General features: G+C 47.8%; 1 protein-coding gene across 1 annotated transcript; it reads left to right on the forward strand.

The window, feature by feature from the left end:
- Window positions 1-726: 726 nt before the first annotated feature.
- rhot2 (ras homolog family member T2) lies at window positions 727-25,350 on the forward strand. Its single transcript, XM_015360046.2, has 19 exons — window positions 727-937; window positions 2,808-2,866; window positions 5,158-5,239; window positions 5,581-5,624; window positions 6,603-6,656; window positions 6,935-6,987; window positions 7,981-8,089; window positions 8,505-8,606; window positions 9,170-9,268; window positions 9,825-9,933; window positions 10,495-10,615; window positions 10,999-11,083; window positions 11,563-11,708; window positions 12,164-12,264; window positions 16,479-16,609; window positions 17,738-17,818; window positions 18,435-18,557; window positions 20,657-20,859; window positions 21,993-25,350. Exons 1-19 carry the CDS (start codon window positions 901-903, stop codon window positions 22,108-22,110), a joined length of 1,857 nt encoding a protein of 618 aa, XP_015215532.1. The 5' UTR covers window positions 727-900; the 3' UTR covers window positions 22,111-25,350.
- The last annotated feature ends 32 nt before the right edge of the window (window positions 25,351-25,382 follow it).

The following is a 25,382-nucleotide window of genomic DNA, read 5'->3' on the forward strand; positions in this document are numbered from 1 at the left end:
AAATGCGAGAGGAATTTGGACAAGCCTGGACAGGGTGGGGCTGCCCTGCTCTTCAGTTTTTTGTGTCCTACCCAAGTTCTCAGATACCTGCTCTTATTGATCAGTTAACTAGTTACACTTCAGCACAGATTCTTGGGAGTTTTATGCAGTAAGTACCTGGACTTTTAACAAAGTGACTGCATTGAGTAAGCTGTAAAAGAGCTTTGGCAAATTGTACTGGTAAAAACAATTAGGTTATTTGTTTAATTGACTACTCAAGTTGGAAGAAAAACCAGAAGAAAGAAGACCCTCTAGGCATTAAGATCTTGGCACCCTTTTACAGTGTATTTAAAATATACAAATTACATTTTAATCGTGGACTAAAATGAAAGCAATGCCTCTACTTTATATATTTATGTTGCAATATTTTGTTACTTTACATAACTAGGCTTCTTATACAAAAAAACATTAATATGATGACAGAATTGGAATAAAATCAAAACGCAACATCCAGGGTCTCTTGCTGATCTGTCACAGGGAATTTTTCGAAATGATCTTAATGAGCTATAAACGTATCTTTAAATAACTCATTCGTAATTGGTGGTTTCTACAGTCTGACCGACGCGTAGGAATAGATGAAAAGTTAATTGCTGTTAAAAGTTAATTGGGAAGGGAAGAGTCAGCTGGTTCTTTGACCTGTGTGGAGTTATTCTGTCTGGCCGGCAGGCGGCAGTAGTGAACAGCGTTCGAGTCACCGGAAGCGTCGCTTCTGCGCGTTTCTCCTTGGAAGGTGGCGGAATGGGTCGCAGAGGAGCGTCAGCCGGAGCCTGAATTTAAAAAATAACTCGCAAAAAACCATAACCGAGAAGCCGACACAGGAGCTCGTCACAGCACAGAAAGCAAGAGGAAGCAGGAACCAAAATGAAGAGAGACGTCAGGATCCTCCTGTTGGGGGAGCGTGAGTTTATGAATCGCTTTCTTGCGCGGCAACTTTACGAAATTAAAAAAAAAAAGGATCAAATGAAAAATAATGGTGCTGGGCTGTACAAATATCATTTGGTTACTTCCAGAAGGGTGATATTTAACTGTATTGTTTTGAAGGGTTTATTTCAGTGTGTGTATATATCGCCAGAGAAAGAGCACCTTGTCAGCTGTGCCGGTTTAGCTACTTTTAGTTAAAAGAAGTCTCCTCATTCCTACTTCGACCGCTACTTTCAAGTCCGGTCCAGCGGGAGAGCAGCTCTCCTAATCGATCAGTATATTGGTTTCACCCCACCGCGATCAGCGATTTAATAATATTCATTGATTTCATCTTGACGAAAGACTGGCACTGAGAGACGTCTAAAAAACAACGACTGGGAGATTTGAAAGTTAGTTTTGAAGCGTGTTGATCCGATTTTATTTTTGCCAGGTTTCAGTTGGAGTTTATGAATAAACAATTCGAGTCAATTTGACAGCCACACTTGAGGGTTCACACTGTCCTTTTGTTGCAAGAGGACAGATACATTGTTCACACAAACAGAGATAAGGGATTTGTTGTGAACGGTTTGTAGGTGAAGGTTTTTCTCATTTCAAAGGGAAGGTTATTCTCCGTGTTTTGAGACTGAAAGGGTTCCTGTGTTTCATGCCTTAGCCACGGACACACGGACCTTTGTGCTTTGAGCTCAAAACGGCAGCAAAAATGTTCTTGGGGAAAAAAACATTGACTTATCCATGAATACGACCCTAAAATGCTCAGGTGAAGCACTGGGAGTGTAGGTGTGTTGTAGTATGGAGCACACATTGCAGAATGCTTGTTGCGATTGTCACAAGACAAATCCGGTATTAATCTGAGATCTATAAAAGGTACTTTGGTACACCCTGGAGTAACTCTTCAGCATGTGTATGCCGTTCAGAAAGATGCCTTTAAGTCTCAACAGGCTGGCCTGAGATTTTTTTGGTTAACAAATTAGCAGCTGAGCCGGTGGAGAGCTGTCACAGCGCTCGGCTTTTTGATTTCGTCAGATGTCGAAAGCGAGGAGGAGCTGGTGACCCTGGTTCCTGTGAGCTTACAAGCCCCCCACCCCACTTGGAAAGGGCTCTCTGGTGTTGTAGGGCCTGAGCACCAAATGCACTTAAAACGCAAATACCATACACTTATGGTCCGTTTAAGTGCTGCGTGTGTACTCCATCCAGAATGAATTGTGTTTGTCCAATGCTGACTGCTGCAGTTTGCCTTCTGTAACATGGCGAAAAGCCAAGGAAAACTCTCAAAACGGTCAATCGATCTGCCAGGCCACCTCCTGTCTAATCGGCCGGTTTCTCCTCCGTCAGTCCTCTCTGGAAGAGGTAACGCAGTGCATCCCTCCTCATGGCGTTCTCAGTAGCCATTGTTTCTGATCCCCTTCTCTGTGGGTGCCCAGCTGTGAGAGCCCTGAGCAGCAGGTTGATGGCTTTCTTGCTGTCATCCAGGCCGTCTTAAGGAAACCAGCTCGTCGCCGGTTTGTTGTGGGTTACAGAGCAGTGAGTGAGTCGCAGGTATACACATCCGAGGTGTGGCCTGGCCTGGCCTGGCTGCACGTTCTCCTTTCCAGCGTGTGGGAGCTGTGCACAGGGGTGTGGTCCGGGCTGGGAGATAAGCCTCCCTGAACAGCATGTACTGTCTGGTTTTTTTTTTCCCCCCAGCACCTCTTAACCCATTCTCTCCTGGCAAAAAAAAAGCACAAGCACCTGATTCTGCCGATGATTTGACCAGGTTGACGTATTTCGGGCTGTTTTGCTGTGGCTTGCCAGGAACAGTGCTCAGACCTCTGCTAATCCCCTCTCTTCTCCCCTCTCTCTCTCGCTAGCCAAGGTGGGGAAGACATCGCTGATCATGTGTTTAGTGGGGGAGGAGTTTCCTGAGGAGGTGAGTTCTCTCCTGCAGATGGCCGTGTCACAGGGAGCATCAGCTCCTCTCCAGGTTTTTGGTAGTTGTATTCTGGAAAACAGCGTACTTCTCCTGCCTGCGGAGTTGTGCTGGTCTGGTCTGGTGCGCCACCGAGCGTGCGCGTCCTTACAGCTGGGTCTGGTGCACCAGCAAGCGTGCGCGTTCTTACAGCTGGGTCTGGTGCGCCAGCAAGCGTGCGCGTCCTTACAGCTGGATCTGGTGCGCCAGCAAGCGTGCGCATCCTTACAGCTGGGTCTGGTGCGCCAGCAAGCGTGCGCGTCTGTACAGCTGGGTCTGGTGCGCCAGCAAGCGTGCGCGTCCTTACAGCTGGGTCTGGTGCGCCAGCAAGCGTGCGCGTCATCATATCTGGGTCTGGTGCGCCAGCAAGCGTGCGCGTCCTTACAGCTGGGTCTGGTGCGCCAGCAAGCGTGCGCGTCCTTACAGCTGGGTCTGGTGCGCCAGCAAGCGTGCGCGTCCTTACAGCTGGGTCTGGTGCGCCAGCAAGCGTGCGCGTCCGTACAGCTGGGTCTGGTGCGCCAGCAAGCGTGCGCGTCCTTACAGCTGGGTCTGGTGCGCCAGCAAGCGTGCGCGTCCTTACAGCTGGGTCTGGTGCGCCAGCAAGCGTGCGCGTCATCATATCTGGGTCTGGTGCGCCAGCAAGCGTGCGCGTCCGTACAGCTGGGTCTGGTGCGCCAGCAAGCGTGCGCGTCCTTACAGCTGGGTCTGGTGCGCCAGCAAGCGTGCGCGTCCTTACAGCTGGGTCTGGTGCGCCAGCAAGCGTGCGCGTCCTTACAGCTGGGTCTGGTGCGCCAGCAAGCGTGCGCGTCCTTACAGCTGGGTCTGGTGCGCCAGCAAGCGTGCGCGTTATCATATCTGGGTCTGGTGCGCCAGCAAGCGTGCGCGTTATCATATCTGGGTCTGGTGCGCCAGCAAGCGTGCGCGTTATCATATCTGGGTCTGGTGCGCCAGCAAGCTTGCGCGTCATCATATCTGGGTCTGGTGCGCCACCGAGCGTGCGCGTCCTTACAGCTAGGTCTGGTGCGCCAGCAAGCGTGCGCGTCCTTACAGCTGGGTCTGGTGCGCCAGCAAGCGTGCGCGTCCTTACAGCTGGGTCTGGTGCGCCAGCAAGCGTGCGCGTCATCATATCTGGGTCTGGTGCGCCAGCAAGCGTGCGCGTCCGTACAGCTGGGTCTGGTGCGCCAGCAAGCGTGCGCGTCCTTACAGCTGGGTCTGGTGCGCCAGCAAGCGTGCGCGTCCTTACAGCTGGGTCTGGTGCGCCAGCAAGCGTGCGCGTTATCATATCTGGGTCTGGTGCGCCAGCAAGCGTGCGCGTTATCATATCTGGGTCTGGTGCGCCAGCAAGCTTGCGCGTCATCATATCTGGGTCTGGTGCGCCACCGAGCGTGCGCGTCCTTACAGCTGGGTCTGGTGCGCCAGCAAGCGTGCGCGTCCTTACAGCTGGGTCTGTTGCGCCAGCAAGCGTGCGCGTCCTTACAGCTGGGTCTGGTGCGCCAGCAAGCGTGCGCGTCCTTACAGCTGGGTCTGGTGCGCCAGCAAGCGTGTGCGTTATCATATCTGGGTCTGGTGCGCCAGCAAGCGTGCGCGTTATCATATCTGGGTCTGGTGCGCCAGCAAGCTTGCGCGTCATCATATCTGGGTCTGGTGCGCCACCGAGCGTGCGCGTCCTTACAGCTGGGTCTGGTGCGCCAGCAAGCGTGCGCGTCCTTACAGCTGGGTCTGGTGCGCCAGCAAGAGTGCGCGTCCTTAAAGTCAGCCTCTCTGCAGGCCTGATCAGTGGTGGAAAATGATGAGACTCGTACAGCTTTTAAAAAAACGTTAATCCTCGTGCGTACATAACAATTGAAATCGCTTGAAGTTAAAGAATTTTTTGGAATGAACTTTGAGTCCATTTTAGTTTGCAGTCCACCAGGCAAAACTGAAGTGACTGTTTAATAAGGGAGGCCTCTTAGACCTAGGCTGAAGACACGTTATGGGTAACCCTTAAGATGTGCAATTAAATTGATAGATTACTGTTAATACCTATCCTGGAAAATATTAAAGAAGGATCAGTAAAAACTTGTGTTAAATTATTAATATCTGACATATACTTCTGACTGAAACATAATATTTTAATCATATAAAATATTTTCCTTCATATATCACTTTCTTCAGTGTGTAGGTTTGTGTTTTTAGCCGGTGTTTTATACTTTCATGAAGGCGTCCACTTGACCAGTCTGCCCTAATGTCTATCTGTTCCTCCCCTGGCACAGGTGCCCCTGCGGGCTGAGGAGATCACCATCCCAGCTGATGTCACGCCAGAGAAGGTGCCCACACACATCGTCGACTACTCAGGTACGTGATGGTGTTCTGGTAAAACCCCGTGTCCTCTATCGCCAGCCCTCTGTTCAGATGCCACTGTGGGGCCCAGATGTGACAGAATCTCAAGGCACAGAACAGCCCGTTATTACTTCCTGTTGTTCAAGTTCAGGTTTATTTGTCATTCCTGCCATATATAAGTATACGGTGGAACGACATATCGTTCCTCCTGGTCCACGGTGCAAATACAGGCAGGACAGACAGGACACTGACAAACACACTGTCCCAGATAAAGTCCATTGGAGGCGACTTGTGCCCTGGGTTGAGGGGAAAGTACAGGCCCATCCTGAACGGCCACGTGTCCTCTTGTTTTCCAGAGAGCGAACAGTCCGACGAGGTGCTGCAGGAGGAGATCATCAAGGTGAGAAGCGTGTCCGTGCCTTTCACGTGATCAGCTCTTCCGTGTAGTGTGTAAGCCCTTCTAGCAGATTAAGACAAATACGCCTGAATTTCCGTCGCCTTTAATTACAGATTCGCCTTGGCAGAATAGTGTCGCCACCCCCTTTAACTTAATGAGGGAGACTGTCAGTCTTATCTATCAATAGTCTGTCAGATTTAACTGTCAATTTCCTCGACAGTCAGCCATGCAGTCTTAGAGAGGAGGCGATCTCCATGTGTCCTTTGTTCACTGACAAACCATGTCCAAAATTAACTTAAAAAATCAATCCCTCCCTGCGTCTGCTGCCTGTGAGTCCGTGGCAGCCAGCTGACGGGCAGAGGATCGCTCTGACTCTCTGCAGACGCACCGCTGGCTGGAACGGGTGTCTGCGGACTGTCTCTGTACCCCAGTCCCGTCGTGTTCCCCACCCCGCCTCGGTGTTCCGGATTGGATCGTTTCCGTATCCAAATCCACAGAAGGGAGCCCGCTGTGCTAAGGGGTGCCAAGGAGGGCCAGTGTGTGACAACTGAACTGCCGGGGGGGGTGGAGGTGATTCACTCGGAAGTTGGGGTGGCTGTGCTCAGATGACGAGTCAGTCCTGACCTGCAGGAAGGCAGCCAGCACGTGAGGTTACACTTGATCTCCCCTCCCGCAGAATAAAGGAGAGATCTGAAAGCCACCTCTGACGAAATACCAATCCAAAATGTGTTTTTAGAACAATTTGGGTGAACGGTTCTGTTTGCATGAGCAGTTAGGTGCTGCGGTCACACAGGGCCCCTATCGTGAAGGCGTTTGTGCTGGCCCAGGGGACGCCAGCAATGCCACTTCCAAAGATTTCGGGCCGCCTTCACGTCTCCTGGCCTTGCTGCAAAGGAGACCGTAAATATTGGATGACACAAACTCCCGAAGTGCGCTTTTTCACCATGTGTTTTCTTCCTCCTTCCTTCTCCCCTCTCCTAGGCCAATGTGGTGTGTATAGTGTACGATGTCACCAAAGAGGACACCATTGAGAAGGTAATATGCAGTGAACGTGAGTTGACACAAGGGGGCAGCAAATCCACTTATTAAAATTATTCATTTTGATGCTTCCCCACAGTGCACATAAATATGTGAATTTATACAGCATCGGATTTCATTTGTCACGTCTTCCGTTTCTTAACCGCATACGTTTTTATTTCTTCTGTTTTATGATTGTTAACTACTATAGTTCCTAAAGCCTTTGCTGAGCCCTGCGTCTCTTTTGAGAGAGGTCCTGCTCCTCTCTAACCTTGCTGTGCCGGGTGTCTCTGCAGATCAGGACGAAGTGGATTCCCCTTGTGAATGGAGACGCAGAGAAAGGAAATAAGTATGTACCCGCGTAAGAGTACAAGTACGAGTTAGCTCGCCTGCTCTCGGAGCCTTTAGTTACCTGACCAGGCTGTGTGTGTGTGTGTGTCATGCTTGTGGACAGTGTCTTAATAATAATAATAATTGCTTACACTTATATAGCACTTTTCTGGACACTCCACTCAAAGCGCTTTACAGGTAATGGGGTCTCCCCTCCACCACCACCAGTGTGCAGCCCCACCTGGATGATGTGACGGCAGCCATAGTGCACCAGTACACTCCCCACACACCAGCTCTCAGTGGGGAGGAGAACAGAGTAATGAAGCCAATTCATAGATGGGGATTATTAGGAGGCCATGAGTGGTAAGGGCTAATGGGAAATCTGGCCAGGACACCGGGGTTACACCCCTACTCTTTTTGAGAAACGCCCTGAAATTGTTAATGACCACGGAGAGTCAGGACCTCGGTTTTACGTCTCATCTGAAGGACGGAGCCTGTTGAGTGTCCCCATCACTATACTGGGGCATTAGGACCCACATGGACCGCAGGGTGAGCGCCCCCTGCTGGCCCCACTAACACCTCTTCCAGCAGCAACCTTAGTTTTTCCCAGGAGGTCTCCCATCCAGGTACGGACCAGGCTCACACCTGCTGAGCTTCAATGGAATGCGCGTTGTGAGTTGCAGAGTGACATGGCTGCTTATCAGACTTCAGTAGAATTGCTTTCCTGGGAATCAGTAGCCCTGTGATCGGTACTGTGTGACTGACACTCACATGCTGACCGTGCTCTAATGTTACCACTTCGTTAGCATTGTGCCATGTCCCAGCACTTAATTAACGTGGCGTTTAGTGTTTTTTGTGGTTTTATTCTACTTTTATGAGCACCCTTGGCAACTTAATTGGATGCGATTTCCAGTCACTGTGGTTAAGACACTCTCGTAAGAACAGATGTAAAGAAGCAAGTGGAGGCTCAGGGTTTTTTTTTTTCCCTCCCTCGCTGTGGCCGTTGCTGCAGGATTCCAGTGATCCTCGTGGGGAACAAGTCGGACTTGCGGTCTGGGAGCTCCATGGAGTCCATCCTGCCCATCATGAACCAGTTCTCCGAGATCGAGACCTGCGTGGAGGTGAGGCACCAGCCAAGCAGCAGGCTGAGCAGAGCCCTCTGCCACAGGGTGGGCTTGGGGCAGCTGTCCCCTCACAGCGGGGACAACCCTTGTGCTTTAACCCGGTCAGAGACCGCAATAGACTGGATGCCGACATAAATGTAAAAGCCGAGTCATGTTTTTTTGAGAAAGTGGCACCCAAAGGGCACAGATGCATAGGAAAAAAAAAATTTCAAAACAGTGACTGTGTGGCTCAGGCCACTGATCGCTCCCTCTCAGCAAGGGTTCCCATGTTCTTAGCAATCAAATTGTTTTATTTTTAAAAATAGAACAATCTGTTTAAATTTCTTTTTAAATTGTTGCACACTGACGGGTTGCGACTGTAACCTCTGGGTCTTGCAGGTAAATTGTTTCTGCTGTTTTTTTCCCCACGCAGTGCTCAGCCAAGAACCTCAAGAACATCTCGGAGCTCTTTTACTACGCCCAGAAAGCCGTGCTGCACCCCACTGCCCCCCTCTACGACCCTGAAGAGAAGCAGGTGGGCACATTGCCGTTGTTCAGACCAGTTCATTGATTAGTTGTGGGTTTTTTTTCTGGAAGGAAGCTGGAATGCTACTGAGGCGATTGACACATAATGACAAGCTGATTGACCTGGTGGGAGAGAAAAGCCACTTTTCAAACACTGCCATGCATGTAATGTTTTTCATTAGCCCTAACACATTTCAGGCTGGTTTTAATTATAGTACAGATTTTCCTTTTGATTGTACAATTGGCATAACTTACAGAATGTCAATGCATCAACCTTCTGCTGTTGGCAAACCACAAGCAAGTAATAATTTCAAATAGTGCTATGGCTTAGCTGTTAAGACTTAAATGCTTTCTGCACCTTCTTTAGTGCTCAGTTGTTTACCAGAGTTGGAGGTTTGCAGGTGAATTTGAAGCTTCACTAGTGATGCTTGTGCTTGTCTTGGTGATGTCCCTGTCCTGGCAAAGTGATGGCTCAGTTAAGAAGCATCAGAATCCAAACAGGACTCTCTTTCGAACAGTAAAGAGCAACTAATGCAGAGTTTTGGAAACGGTGACAGCATTCTTTGTTTTTAGCTGAGGCCCATGTGTGTTCGTGCCCTGAGCCGAATCTTCGCCATCTCCGACCAGGACGATGATGGAGTCCTCAGTGATGGCGAGCTCAACTCCTTTCAGGTATCAGCAGGCTGCCGCATAGCAATAGATCAGACTGGGAAAGGGATAGATAAGATCAGTTTATTGGCCATATACAATTTCTTGCATTAGAAATTTGTCTTTTCACATACCCCAGGTTGTTCTCCATGAGACACACAGACAGGGAGAGAAGCTTGGGGTCAGAGCGCAGGGTCAGCCATTTATACAGCGCCCCTGGAGCAGTTGGGGTTAAGGGCCTTGCTCAGGGGCCCAACAGAGTAGGATTAATTTCGGCTGCAGGATTTGAACCGGCAACCTTCCAGCCACAGGCGCAGATCCTTAGCCACAGTGCCACCGCTCCGCCCCAGGGGTAGCGAAAGGGGGTGTTTTTTTGTTAGATGCAAGGCTGAAAATGGTGCCAGTCTGTGTCTTTAGGGTTAAGGGTGGACTGCGATGAGGGCTGTGTGTACAAGTGGAGTTTTGCCCTTCTGAGTAAGGCGATATCCATGCCTCGAAGGAAACTGATCTGATTGGCTTGGCCTCGGAGGTTGATGGCCTCGAGCAAGCAGCCCCTGATCCAGTCTTCCCTGTCCCCAAGAAATCCTGCTTCGGGAATCCCCTGGCCCCACAGGCCCTGGAGGACGTGAAAACTGTGGTGTGGAAGAACACCAGCGACGGGGTCCGGGACAACGGCCTCACGCTGAACGGTGAGGGAGATCCGCGGGGCAGGCGCGCTCCGAGAGGGGGGAAAACCCAGTTCCGCCGAGAATAAGGAGGTGCAGGTCGAGAAGCGATTCCCAAAGGGCAAATGTCAGGCAGCTCAGGGTTTAGCTGGTGTTGGATGTTTTTGCAGAGATGTTGAAGTCTTGCGGTATGGCTAAGCTTTCCATTGGTCTTTTGATTTGGAGACACTTTGGAGATGTACATTTTTCTTGGGTTATCCAGTGTTTAAGCGTGTACTTAATAGTAACTCATTTGTATGCATGTGTAATGCATGACCGGTAAAACTCCTTGACACTTTCAGGCGGGTAAAAGCCCCTTTGGCACAGATTGCAGGCCAGGTGGCTGGGGTTGCCAGATATCCGGAGCTACTGGAGTCACCCAGGGCTTGCGCTGGTGGAACGGCGATTTCCTGGTTACCTGCAGGCTTGTAGCGTCGTCAGTGAGGATTGAGCCAGTCCTCCGACTGGTGCCGACTTATCGTGTGCCGTAACGGCGTCCGGTTCTGCCAGTGATTTTTTTTTCCCCCCTGCTTTTCTGTGGGCCAGGGTTCCTGTTCCTTAACACGCTGTTCATCCAGAGAGGCCGGCACGAGACCACCTGGACCATCCTGAGGAAGTTTGGCTATGATGACTCCCTGGAGCTGACAGACGACTACCTGTACCCTCAGTGAGGATCTCCCCTTTCATCTGTTTTGCTTTTTTAGCCACTGTCTGGGACAAGTACGCCGGCCAGAGGGATGCCACTGTGCTCTGTGCAGTACAGTGATGCTGGCATGTCTGCTGCTTAATTAAAGCCTTGCGTTGGGCACAAATAGAGCTGCCTAATAATAGATCAAGCTTGCACCGGATAAAACTAAGGAAAAGGAAGAATGACTTTTTTTATGAAGTCATGTATTGACAATGATTGACCAGCTAATTCGGAATAGATCCAAAACTTGTCTGGCGGGTGGGAGGGAGGTTGTGGCTGCAGTGGTGGCTGAGCTCTGCGTCGGGCTGAGATCGGTGCAGAAACGGGGAATCGCACTGATCTCCTCCTCCTCTGTCTCTCAGCCTGCGGGTTCCCTCAGGCTGCAGCACGGAGCTCAACCACCTGGGATACCAGTTCCTGCAAAGGCTGTTCGAGAAGTACGACCATGTGAGTAACATCACCTCTGACTTCACACGCAGGCAGATCTGGAATATAGTGGGCTGAGGGCTGGAGGCGACTTGAAATGCCTTGGCGTCATTAGCTTGCATTAGGGGTTGCATGATTATTTAATGGAAATGGGCGTAACATGGAAATATATGTTTTATGGGTAAAGTTAACGGATATGTAGCTGCGATATTTCTCATCCTTATCGAGCCTTTCAGGACTGATCAGAAATTCCAGCGTAAATGCACCTCGTGTCACCAGTTTTTGCCACAGACATGAAGCAGCCTACTTGTCCGTCTCTGAAAACGTCGGGTTTAATATTAGGCAGAAAAAGGAAAGACGAAAGCCCTTTGTCATTGCGTGTCCTGTCTCCGAGCACGACGCTAGCGACAGTAACATCGGTCAGGGTCCGTTCTGATGATGATAGGGGGGCGAGTCGTGGTTAGGCATGGGGTTTCACCTGGATGTATTGCCCGTCTCAGGATAAGGACTCGGCCCTGTCTCCGCCGGAGCTGAAGAACCTGTTCAGCGTCTTTCCCTACATGCCCTGGGGACCAGATGTCCACACCACTGTGTGCACCAACCAGGACGGGTTCATATCCCTGCATGGCTATCTGTGCCAGTGGACGTGAGTAGGCCCCCCTCTCTTCAGCCCTGATCTCGGTGTACGAACCCTTTGTCACCCTTGTGAACTATCCCTTTCCAATGACAGGCCCTGGATTCAAGCATTGATTTTTCACTAGGTTTTGGAGTTGCAACAGTGTCCTTTTAATACATGTTGGTTAACGATTATTATTTAATGATTGGATACTAAAATTTGGAATTTTGGTACCATGAAGTAAATTCTTCAGTAAATTCTTCAGTCTTGTCCTTTTGTGTAACCCTTGAGAGTTGTAGTTCTAATTTATACGAATGTGAGGGGCGTTTAACCCTGCCCTCTTCGCTGCATTGTTCTGATCCGAGGCTCGTGTCAGGGCGTGAGAGTATTTGTACTTTCTTTTCTTGATTCTGGGAGCTCCATGGAGTCCATCCTGCCCAACATGGCGGTGGTTGATCCGAATCCGTGTTGTGTTTTGTCCAAAGGCTGACGGCATTCCTGGATGTCCATCGGTGCCTAGAGTACCTGGGATACTTCGGCTACCCAGTCCTCATGGAGCAGGAGTCTCAGACTGCAGCAATAACAGGTGATACCTCGCAGTCCTGCACACCCTGCGACATTGCTGCTCGCTCACTGCTCACAGTCCTCCTCTGGTCATTCTGTTCTCGAACTGCTGGTATCCCACTGATCAGCCAGTGACTCCAGTGACTTTCCTTTCCCAAGTCCACCAAGCAGCAGTGATTTTCCTCTCAGAGTTTAAACCTGCTAGCTGATTGCGTCTGTACTAGGTTTTAGCACAGTTACACCACCTTCGGGTTAGACTGCCATCATCAATTACATTTTTTTTTGAATTGCTTCAGAAAATATCGCACATGCAAGAGATCTCCAATTTCCTCAAAACTGAACCGTCAAATTTGTTTTGACAGCAGCGAAACGCTTTTTAAAAAACTGTAACCATTTGAGATATGGAACCCTCAATTCTTTTAATGCCGAAGACAATGTCAGAAATACAACATTTTCATTTGGAGCAGGGCTGCCTCATTCTAATATGTGAGGGCCAGTGTGTTAAGCTACAGCAGCTTGTTAGTGGCTCAATCCGGCCAATTAATGGTGGGCAGGGTGAAGGACATCTCCAAGTGGTGTTTATTGCAGTATTCATAATTAATGCATATTTACATAATTACATAATCATAACAGTCTTGCTCACTGGATTTCAGCTATATCGTAGGCAGATCCTGACTGTGATGAAGTGTTTTGTCACGTGATCTGCAAAGCCACCGGAGAGATGAGAAGCCTCTTTGATTTTTTTAATGTGTGTGCAAAAAGGCCTCTGCCTTTCCGCTTTTGCCTTCCATTTTCTGGGAAAATCCCGCAGCACTGGTGCGAACTGCGGGCGGCCCGGGGAAATTCAACTGCCGGGTGAATAAATAAGTGCTGGATACCAAATCGCAATCCACTCGTGCAAAAGTGGATTTGGTAGATGAACATACATTGTCAGAGGGGATTACGAATTCAAGGGCTGTTGTGATTAAGAACAGATTTGTTTCACTTATGAAGAGGCAGGAGTGATTGAATTGCGGGCCTGTCTCGAATGCTGTAGTGTAGGAGTATGTGGCTACAGCTTTTACTGCATATCTGTTCCTAAAGTGTCGCCCCTCGTTTCCGGATGTAATTAGTGCATTCCTTCCCCGTGAATGATGAAGAGTGCCCAGGAGGAGCATGTTTTCGGCTAGCGAGTTCAAATGCTTTCAGTCCAGAAATGCAAGAATTTCACGTGTGCTGTAGGAGACCTTTTAACTCGTGCAATGTGAAGCAGCTCTCTCTTATCAGCTGTCGTTGTTTAACATCACGCGTGTTGACCAGAAACCGCCCATTCTACTGCTGAGATAATGGGGCCTGTTGGTGGGAGTGTGTCATTTTTCTCAGAACAACAAAACTCCAAAGGGAAGACTTGTAGATGCATGATCCTGGCCAGGAAGGCCATCTCTGTATTTGGTGCTACAGGTATTGAAGTAAAGTTATTAAGCGTGAATTCAGCTACCACCTGACAGGTAACTTGTCCTTGCCTTTTATTCATCATCTCTTGCATTCACGTGCATTGTCTGCGCCAAATAATTTTATTCTAGGCCAGATGTTTTGGTGTCCCAAGGAAAGATTTACAATAAAATAAAGGAAATACAACCCAGATTGATATGCACGTGCAATTGTGGCTGTACACAAGAATAAAGGAGCTTGCACAAGAGTCTGAACATTTTACAGCCATTTTGAGTGCCAGAGACAACCAATAATTTATATGGATTTCTGTTTAGGCATTATATTTTATTTTTCTTCCTAGATAAGCACATTTAAAAGAGTATGCAGAGGAGTGAGATATCGTTCTCCGGGTCTACGGTGCGAATACAGACAAGGCACTGACAAGACAATGTAGACATAGCTATTTCTGACAGGGTGCAGGGTACATAATGTGCATAGTGCAATTGACTTTACGCTAATTGTGCAAAGAATACATCAGACAGTGTGCCTGACATTAGGCAAAAAAGAACTAGGTTTCCAGACTTGGAGTAGGTGCCAGGAGCTTGTTGAGGAGCCTGACAGCCTGTGGGGAAAAAAACTGTTACAGAGTCTGGTGGAGCTGACCCGTAGACTGCGATACCTTTTACCAGATGGTAGGAGGGCAAAGAAGTTGCAGGAGGGGTAGGATGGATCGTCCGCAATACTGGAGGCTTTGTGTGTGCCTCTAGTATTGTGGTAGATGTCCTGAATGGACAGAAGGGAGACTGCAATGATGTTTTCCTGCCGTATTGACAATTCGTTGCAGGAAAGTGCAGTCTGAGACCTTACAATTCCCAAACCAAACAGTGACACAGTTTGTGAAGATGCTCTCAATGGTACCTCTATAGAATGTGGATAGTATGGGGGATAATAAGCTTTATTGTCCCTTGAGGGGAAATTTGTTTTACGGCACAGTCAAACACAACACAATGACAGTACACATTATCAAAAGGGAAGAGAATACAGCAGAGTTACAGGAGGAAGAAACCAGAGACAAGGTGGTTACTTTGCATTGTTTGAGTGTATGATTGCAGCGGGGATGAAAGATTTCCTGAGTCTGCTGGTTTTACACCTGGGGGCACAGAGGCGTCTCCCACTTGGGAGAAGTGTGAATTCGCAATGGAGGGGGTGAGACACACACTCCCTGATGCTTTTGGCTTTCTTAGTCACCCTCTGTTTATAAAGGATTCTTAAGTTGATTTGATTATTCCTGATTATTTTGCCACTTATATTGACTCATTTACCCAGCCTATTACAGTTACCGGTACTTATGTTGCCAAACCAAGAAGTGAAGCAGTATGTTAAGACACTTTCAATGAATGATTTGTAGAAAAGGGTAAGAATAGTTTTATCCACCTTAAAGTACCTGAGTTTTCTAAGAAAGAAGAGTCTCTGTTGGCCTTTTTTATAGATCATGTCATAGCATTTGTCCCATTTTAGGTTATTGTCAATGACCAGTCCCAAGTACTTATAGTCATCGACAATTTCAGCATGCTGACCATCAATTATAGTGGGTGGAGGGGGTGTGGTATTTTTCCCAAAATCAATAACCAGTTCCTTTGTTTTTGAAACATTTAACTTAAGGGGGGACTCGTTGCACCATTTAGTAAAATCATTAAGGATGTGCTACATAACATAACATCACTTTATTAGCCCTATACAATTTTTATTGCATTAGGAATTAGTTTTTTCGCACACCCCAGCTTGCTCTCCATGAGACACAGACACACAGACAGGGAGAGAAGCTTGGGGTCAGAGCACAGGGTCAGCTATTCTACAGCGCTCCTGGAGCAGCTGGGGTTAAGGGCCTTGCTCAGGGGCCCAACGGAGTAGGATTCCTCTGCCGGCTGTGGGATACGAACCAGCAACCTTCCAGCCACAGGCGCAGATCCTTAGCCACAGAGCCACCACTCCGCCCACCGCAGACACAGCCCTGTTGTGATCCAGTTGACGTATAGCGATGAGCACTTCCCCAATCTGACCTGTTGAGACCTGTTACTTAGGAAGTCTAGCACCCACTTTATCAGGTTCTCATTCAGATTGAAGCGCTTTGAGAGTTTCTGTGCAAGCAACAATGGTTGTATTGTGTTAAAAGCAGAGGAGAAGTCAGCAAATAAAATCCTTACAAAGGCCCCTGGTTGGTCCAGATGTTGATAGACCAGATTTAACAATGTGTGTATTGCATCGTCTACTCCTCTCCTCTCCCTGTGTGCAAACTGCAAGGGGGTCGATGAGGGCTTGTGTGATCTTTGTGATGTGTTGTTCCCTATTCTCTCAAGAGTTTTCATTGGGAGGGATGTGAGGGCTACGGGCCTGTAGCTGTTCAGGCCACTAGGCTTGGCAGTTTTAGGAATAGGAATATGTCCGCTAATTGCTTCACCTCCTCTCTGTGTGGTGACTCATCGTTGCTATTAATGAGACCCACCACTGTTGTGTCGTCAGCAAGCTTGATGATGTGCAGTCATGAGTCATCAGCGTGAGCAGGAGTGGGCTGAGTACACAGCCCTGGGCGGTTCCAGTGTTCAGTATGGTGGTACTAGAGATTTTGTTTCCTATACCTATGACTCACCTATTATGTTAATGAAATGTTTGTGGGGCACACTGACTTAGAATTGGAAAAGGAACTCTTGACGTGTTGGCAGTAGACAGCGAAGCAGCATAAAGCTGCCCTGGGCCTGCCTGGCCTTTTCTGTGATGCATCACATGGTCCCATGACTCCGGGCCCCTCCGCTGTGCTGTGATTCGCAGTCACCCGGGAGAAGAAGCTGGACCTGGACAAGGGCCAGACCCAGAGGGACGTGCTTCTCTGCAAGGTGATCGGGCCCCGAGGAACTGGCAAGACTGCATTCCTGCAGGCCTTCCTGGGGAAGAGCTTGTCGGTAAGCTGCTTGTTTCGGCATTATTTTGAAATTTGCAGTTTCTTCCACTCATTTCATGCTAACCAATTTGGAATCGCCCGTTTCTTAAGACTTCTGCCAGCAGCTCCTGTTAGGAGGGGATTGTGCTCTTCTGTTATGCCTACCTGTTGGAGCCATGCATGTGTTGACGCTTGAGCTCCTAAGTGCTCTGCATGAGAGCTATTGCCGACTGGGAGAGCAGTGCCTCTTACTCACATTCCTGCAGGGCTGCCTGTGCCTGGCCAGTTGCAGGGATACCCTTTCCTCCAAGCCCCCTGTCTGCTCTGAAGGCCCACCTTTTGGGTAACGGCGGTAACCTAGTGGCACAGCCCTGACTCGAACCTGCAACATCATGGGGCCATAGAGCTCGGCCCGCAGCCTCACAGGTGCCCCCATAAGGTCACTTCCCCTTCGCAGATCCGCTGTGCCTCAGGGGAACACGTCAGTAACAGGCCTGCACCCTCAACGAGACGTGAGCGCGCGCTCTCCTAATCTCCTGAAACAACACAGCGAGAGGTCCTGCTCCATCAGGAGGAAGGCCATGCGTTGAGGACAGTGCTTCGGGGCACGTTTCTGCTGTTTTGGGACCAACCCCATTTTTATATTGAAGTATTCAAGATGCATACATAGGTGATTATTCCTAAGAATATGTCACACCAAGCATTTTTATAGACTGAAATCACTTAATGTCCCAGGATAAGGCTTGGTGTAGGCAATACCTTACAGTGAAATAAAGGACTATACACATAATAAAGATACACGTCTTTCAGAGTTTTTCTTAAGACCCTCTATTCTTTGGAAGTCCTATGCAAGCTGTGCTTCAGCTTATTCGGACATTTGACCTGCTTCTCATCCACTATAATAGTGATAATTGATCCACTTTTCTGTCTGATCTGGAAGGTTTCTCATTTGCTGTGCCTGGAAGTTTTGTTTCATGTAACTTTCTGCCTGAAAATTTACTTTCCCTTCTTTTTGCAGGGACATGCAAAAGAAAAGCAGCATTTTAACTCACGATAACAGCTTCCTTTAAAAGTGCACTTCAGACAGTAGACACTGAGTGGCACTGCTTTTCTAAAAGTTTGTTGTTGTTGTTGTTTTTTTTCCCCCCAGAAGCAGAAGAGCTCCACTGGCCAGTTTTCCTACTACACCATAAACACAGTACAGGTCAACAGCCAGGAGAAGTATTTAATTGTAAGTGTCATTTAACGAACACAGCAATGCATTGAGCGCCTTTAGAGAGCCAGAATGTGGTTTAGTTGATCTGCTCCAGTAAACTCAGTCCTGGACCAGACTCAGCCTTGCCTTGTGATAGGAAACCCAGCTTGTCCCCATGTCTTTCTGTTTTTGTGTTTCTGTGATGGATTAAAACTTTGAGAGGAGTTGAGAGCAGGGGTCTGCTTTACTGCATGGGCTGCCAAAGGAACAAGAGAAGGTTACTTCTACTCTAAGAAAAGAAAGACAGCAGATGGAAAAGAAGAAAACAAGGCTAAATTAATAATGTGTTGGCTGTGCTTCATTCCTGGGCACTTTCAGGCTTTCAACCGAAGCATGTCTTTTGCTCTTTGTGTTCAGCACCTCTTCTTATTCCTTTCAAATCTGTTATACTCCATACTAATCTTTATCCGAAATGCGTTGCAATTGTCTGATGAACCGGGCGGCACCTGACCCCCAGAAAAGCGCGCTGGAGCATTTAGGTTTTCCTCCACTCTATTTCGTCTTTGCTCGGCGCCTGTTCCAGCTTTATTCTTCCCAGGAGCTGTCCTGCGGAAGGCGCTCGCTCACTTTCTGCTCTTTCCTGGTCTCCCAGCTGTATGAGGTGGACGTCGATACGGAGTTTCTCAAGGCCTCCGACGCCGCCTGCGATGTGGCCTGTCTCATGTATGATGTCACCGACCCCAAATCCTTTAACTACTGCGCCAGCATCTACAAGGTGAGCATCGCTTTGGAAGAGCCCTTTTAGACCTCTGCCTGGATTGGCGTTACTACTTTTCTTGTGGAATAGTTAGTGAGCAAGCCCAATGACTCCTAAACTCACAGCCTTAGTACGGCCATTTGCTATACAAAGGACTACCAGTGTACACGTGTTGTGCTGTTTTTGAACACTTCAACTCCAGATTTCAAAATGGATTCACAAACTAGGTGCCAGATTGATAAAGCGCTTGCAAAATACAAATGAAGACTGGCCACATTATGTACTGGATACTGCAAGTGCACCTCCCCTTGACATAGCTGGAGAGAAGGTGTTCTGGCAGTAAAAGGTGTGTAGATTGCTGGGACGGATGTTTCCTTTAGTTTTCTTGTGGGGAAACATGTGACGAATCACACTTGAAACTGCATCAGTAGAGGGAGGGATAGCAATGTGATAAATTAAAGTTGCATTGGGTAAAAAGTCTTCAGTGGTTAAAGAAAAGCAGTACCAACTGTAGTCAGAGTGCAATAGTGTCGTTACTGAGCCTTTTGAGCCTGACCTGTGTCAACAGTAGAATGCGAAATTCAGGATTCCATTAGGCAGATCCATGAGTTAGCGTGGCCTATGACTCTGAAAGCAAATATGCAGACATTAAATTAGCACAGATAAAACAATCTGATTAATGAATCTGGCTCATATTTCAGAGGAGGTTTAACATTTTAAAGTTAACCTGATACATAAGCTCAGAATTCTTCATGTTGAAATTGATGTGGAAACATAGGCTAAAACAAAGGAGATGGTGTATTTTGAGTAAGTTCCTAACTGAACAGTAAGAAAGCTAAAAAAATGAAAGTCCAGTGATCTTCAGAATACACCAGGGTTCAACGACATGGCTGGAATGCTTATTCCACAGTCCAGTTCTCGGAGCAGTTCCATGTAGTTTCCACTTGTGTCCTCTGGAAAGCGACAGAGGCAAGGCAGTTTGATCACCTTGGCTATTTTGTTAGTCGTAGCTTAAATATCCATAAATTCCATCAAACAATTTTCAACACGGGAAGCTTCAACAGTGTGGCTAAGGAGTTGCTCCCAGATTCGCACAATTATCTGTAAATGGGAGGGTATCCTGTTTCATGCCCTGAATGTTTCTAACTTACACGCGTGTCCCTGAGTCTTTATATGGCACCACACATTCTTTCTGAAGCTTGAGAGATAGATACTCATCACCCATAGAGCACTGCGAAATGTACTATATTAGTACGTTGCACTGTGGGTATGTCATACTGCTTAAAGAGGAACTGCAACGCTATTTTTATATTTCGAGGTTAGAAGGAATTGGCATTGATGAGTGCATTTCAAACCACAATAAAAGTAAAATGTACACACTAACTTGTAAAATCTCCAATTTTCATCACAAAATAGACAAACTTGCCAGGTTTGCACAGCACCATGTTCTGGGATTCAGAACGAGGCAATAAAACTTCCAGTGATGCGAAGCAGGCTTGTGAATACATCTCATTTAATCCAGTAGAAATATTGCTCTCGACTTTGAGACGACTTTGCCGACAAATGCAGAAATTTTCTGTGGTCAAATGTCTACTGAACAATCTGTACTTATTCGCTTGTACATCCCATTACATTAGTCATTACAGGGACTAGTGAGCAGGAAGGGCCGCTTCACGTCACAATGCTCGTGAGCTTTCACTCTCGCCCGTGGCGAGACCAATGATGCCCATGCGGTGCTTTCACAAAGTTCACGATTTTGTGCCGAGTTCGCAATTTGTAAAATGTTGCGATACCATCGATGAATTAATTTTGTTACCGAGATTAAATTACCTTTCTGAGAAATTGGGGACTGCAGCTCCCCTTTAAAGAAAATACTAGTGTTTCTGTAATTCTTCATACTGTGGTGGTTGAGGAAATTGCACTGTGCCGTCCTGAGCAGAGACCTTTGGTTTTACAATCTCTGCAGGAAGGAACGTCCATTCCATGTGATGGCCGAGAGGCTTAGGCTTAATCAGACAGCTTATTTAAAAATGTGTCCCAGACGAGGCATTATTAGCACCAGGGATCGCCTGGCCGCTCCGGCTGTCTAAACCCAAGCCTGATTTTTCCTTTCCCAGCAACACTACATGGACAGCCGGATCCCCTGCGTCGTCGTGGCGTCCAAGTCGGACCTGCCGGAGCAGAAGCAGCAGCACGGGATTTCCCCCGCGGAGTTCTGCTACAAGCACCGGCTGCCGCCCCCCATGCCTTTCTCCTGCACTGGCCTGGACGCCCCCAGCACCGCCATCTACTCCAAGCTGGCCTGGGCCGCCATGTTCCCGTAGGTGTCCTTTCTGGGACTGGCCGCCTTCACGCCGGCCCACTGACCACAGCCCGCTCAGCTATAGTCCCGCAGGTTTTGCTGGTGTGCTCCCAATCACTACATGTCGGTAGCACCTGGTCAGTTCGGCCAATCAGGCCCATTAGCGGGTTTCCTGGGTAAAGCCAGCCTGGGCCCTAAGGTCCAGACTTCACCGTCTGATTCTTGGTTTGTATCATTAGCTGACTGTGACTGGGACCCCCCGATCAGCAGTGCAAGATTGTCTGAGCTTTGCAAAGGTTATCTGGTTGGTACTTGCCCAGGTCTCTCCAGGCTGTCAGCCTCAAGAGCACCTTATCTGGGAAGAGCTGCCCAGGGGTGGCGTCAGTGTGAGGTGTGTCATGTCGCCACCTGGCACTTCCTCTCGGATAAGGATGAGGGGCTCCAACAGCAGTGCATGCAGGATCTCTTTCTCCCCACTGCGCTACGGGGGTTTAGCAGTGATGCTGAATAACAGACTGTAAATGTACAGTAACCTTTGCAAACAGTTTCACTTTTTTTGCAAAACCATCCTGAAAGTGACCTTTGACATTGATTTTCGTGAGGAGTGGAAGGGGTGTGTCGCATTACAGTTGTGTATCCCGTAGAACACAGACTGGAGCACATTCGATTCTATATCCAATGTAGGTGTGGTCTCGTATCCAGTCCTCACCATTACTGAAGCAAATCTGTTGAATTCATGTACTGTAGGTCATTAGTGCTACATGGTAATTGTATACAGTTTTAAGGAGTAACCCTACGGGTGAATTCCAAATAGACATTTTGTAGAATTCCTGACATTATCTCCTGAGGGTTTGCCTGTAATTCAAGAATACATTGATCCCCCTTCTGCACGGGTAGAAGGACAATTGACAACGCCTTTCCTGAAAAGCATCTACTCATGTCTGGCACACCCTGCGTTTTCCATGTCTAGTTTGGGGATGTTGGGTGTGTTCTGGGGAGGGGATTGTGTATGCGCCTGAGTGCGAGAGAATGGAAGAAGCGTCTTTGATTTAGACTGGGGGGAACGGTTCCCCGCGACGCCATTGAGTGGAACCGGGAATCGCGTTTTTCGGGTGACAGTCTTGTAACGCGACGATGCTTTACTTTTCCAGACACCTCAATGGCTCTGACCTCAGCGCCACTTCCTTCTGGCTGCGGGTGACTCTCGGAGCGGCCGTGATCTCCGTGCTGGGCTTCACCGTCTACAGAGCTTTCGTCCGGCAAAAATAGAGGGCGTGCTCCGGTGAACCTGCAGGACGGAGTCTGGCAAGGGGGTGGGAGGAGGCCACAGGAAATCATCAGACCTACAGCTTTGAGAAAGGACGATAAGATTGACAGCCCGTTTTAACAACACGATTCTTTCCTGCAGCTTCAGAGCCAGTGATGAGAGAGAGAACTTTTCACGTGATCGTTGCCACGACCTGCAGTGGGCACAAACTGCACCCTAGAAATGTTTATGTCCGCGTGAGACGGGAAGACGGAAGAGCACAGCCAAACCCCTCCAGCTTTTCCTGTTTTCCTGGTACTGTGCCTATCGGGTGACACGGGGAATTTAAGAACAAGAACTTCAAAACGACATTTGATGGATATCTGGTTAGATCCACAAAGACGGGGCGAGACGAGACCCGTTTTCATAACTGTTCATATGCTTGTTTTGAATTTTAAGCAATCGGGAGAATTGCCTTCTGGAAAGTGACACTCTTGTTCCAGGGTCATCTGCCATTTACATTGTGTTCCAGGCTGGAAAAGTGGCCATTTTTCATTAATCTGAAAGCAGGGCTTAAAAGTGAGCATTGCAAGGGTAAAGAAAACATTCCCCCCCTTTGGAAGCTAGCGATCAGCTTGACCACCTGTTCGTACATCATTCACGAGCTCTAAAAGACAACATCCACTGTCGCGGAAGATTATAACCATGGAGACGTGACCATCTGATACTACAGCTTGACACGTGTCTGCATTTCACCCGTGTGAAAGTTCATAGCTTTTCCCTGATGCTGCGCTATTGTTGCTGTGAGTTTACCCATCTTAATGAGATCCATATCAGTGAGCTCTAAATGAGGTCTTCTGGAGAGCCATGTTTCTCCTCGGACCATTTAAGCTCCACCGGTCTCAGCCAGATGGAAGAGAAATGCCGGCTTTGTTTTGGAACAGTGTCTTGGCTCGGTATGGGTTCTGCACTGGCCTGCAATTTATTTAATTTTTCTACTTGATTCCTGTTGACAAAGTTCAACTTTTAAAATTGAAACACTGTTCTTTTTCTTGTGCGTCTCTTTAGGAATCTGAAACATAGCCGGCAATTTACCAAACTGATCTTTTCCACTGGGTTTGTTCTTGCAACACGGTGCAGGGATTGTACTGTCTGGTCTCTCTGTTTGGAACCAAAACTGGACACCCAGTTGAACTCTTTGTCTGATAAGCCAGATTGTTCTGATGTTTTGCTCTTTGAGACTTGTTTTGCATAACCCTGTTTCGATAACCATCATGACTTGACTTACCATGTGGAGGAAGTCTTGAGCTATCTGAGGTCTCCGTTGTCTGCTTTCCTATGTGAGGGCTTAAACTTCGGAGGAATGTCTCCATCCAGCGAGCAGAAACCTTAGATACTGTAATAAAATTTACTTACGCCAGTACAATAGCCATTGCATTTCCTGTTTAAAGACAACAGATCAAACCGGACTGCCCTGTCAGAAGCACACGGGTCAGCTGACTGTTATTTATCAAGGTTCTATTTCAATTGTGTTTCACTCATCTCATCAAAATTGTTCTTGGTTTCAAATATGCCTTTAACAAAGCACTAGTCAGGATATGAAAATCATTATAGAGCTTAACACCTCGTGGGCACTTGACTGTCTTTTTCCAACCCTTGAAAGCCTTTCTTCAGCTTGGCTTCTTAAAAAAACAGCATCTTTAAAAAACAGTTTACATGGCCTTACCAAACTGGTTATTGTGTGCTGTGGCATGCTATTTCAACCTGAATGCAGTAAAGGACAGGCTGCTATCAGCGGGCTAACATGTGTCACTGTTGTGGATGTGCACCATCATGTATGAAGCTCAGTGCTGTACTATTGGGGAATGTTTTTTATTAAGAAGAGATTCGGGTGAAATATACTGTCAGCAGAATATAGCTGCTGTTTGCCTGTTTTATTAGAGCCTGTTTTAGGAGGCTCTTAAATTCAATCCTTTTTTTCCCCCATTTTCTGTATCCGTAACTAGTCTAGCAACAGAAAAAGCCTCTTGCTCCCTGTCTCCGGTCCGTTCTGGAAGCCGGGACGTAACTGTCCACTGGCGTTGAAGACCCATTTCTGCAGATCTGGGCAGATCCTGACCGAGCTGGGCTACCGACATGACATGTTGTCTTTCGCAGCTTGTGGGCTAGTGCTTTGCGGAATCTTCCTGCTCCCTCGTCTCTGTGGATTCAGCTGCTTTTGATGTCTTGGGTTGCGCAGGTGAACCTAGTCCCCGCGTTAGGTACCTGGTCTTGAAACTGTTAGAAGACTTACAATACGCAAGTATAGCATGGAACTGTAAGTGTGTTTCCAGTGGGAATAGCTGTCTACACCATGGTTGATTAAAGCTCATTTGTGCAAGAGCGCTGAGTTATTACCAACCAATGCCTTTTGATTCGTTGATTGTTCTGTAATGCTTTTCTGGATTTTTTTTTGCTTTGCACTGAGATACAACTTGGCCTTTCAAATACCATGCAACTGGGAAAACAGGTGTGCACACAACGCCGACAACTTGCTGTTGTCATGCAGTATCGTACTGTCTGACGTGTCATCTCATTGGAAAGGAACAGTTGTCCTCCAGATGTTGTATGTGGCTCTTGCGTCGAGTCGGTTGTGTGGGGGGCTTGTGTTGCTGTGGGAATCGGGATTAGAATGGGTCTTTTTTTCCGTATGTTTTCTATTATGAAGTGGGACGTAGGAGTGATGCTTTTTGATTCCCTTTGTTGGTTTCAGTTTAGACCTTGTTGGAGACCGGGGTTATCTCACCACTCATGTACACCACACACAGTCTTGTCTGCGTTCTCCAGCTCTGTCCTGGCATGTTTCAGGATGCCAAAATAATTACCCGTCACAAGTATATGCTGGCAGACTTATTTCTGTTGATTGTTTTTGGTGCTTTACCACCCTTGCTGTATTCTCTGGGGACATACAACTGTGCTGGATGGAAATTGTCATCAATGTAATGAGCTTTTGGTAATTCTCTTTGGTAGCACATTCACTCTGCGTTCCTGCTCAACAGGCTGTGTGCTGTGTAGCTCCTCCATGCCAAACTATTTCAGTTCAAAGCACACCTTATCCCTCTCACCTGTTATATACCTGGTTGTGGACTTGGTGTACTTTGTATTAGTGTGATCATATGTTAAAACCTAATCTGTAGTGTGATGAAAGCGAATGTCATTATTTTAGCTAAGCCATGATATTTTAACTAAGGAAACTTTTTTTAAATAAATTAACGTTTACAGATGCTGAGCGTGTTAAGTGGAATATGTTGTTTTT

Source organism: Lepisosteus oculatus, chromosome 19 (assembly GCF_040954835.1).
Source record: "Lepisosteus oculatus isolate fLepOcu1 chromosome 19, fLepOcu1.hap2, whole genome shotgun sequence".
NCBI classification, from domain to species: domain Eukaryota; kingdom Metazoa; phylum Chordata; class Actinopteri; order Semionotiformes; family Lepisosteidae; genus Lepisosteus; species Lepisosteus oculatus.

Coding starts and splice junctions, on each gene's coding strand:
- rhot2 (XM_015360046.2), top strand. CDS start 901: ATGAAGAGAGACGTCAGGATCCTCCTGTTGGGGGAGC. Junction 9,934..10,494: donor CAACGGCCTCACGCTGAACG/GTGAGGGAGATC, acceptor TCTGTGGGCCAG/GGTTCCTGTTCCTTAACACG. Junction 11,084..11,562: donor TGTTCGAGAAGTACGACCAT/GTGAGTAACATC, acceptor TGCCCGTCTCAG/GATAAGGACTCGGCCCTGTC.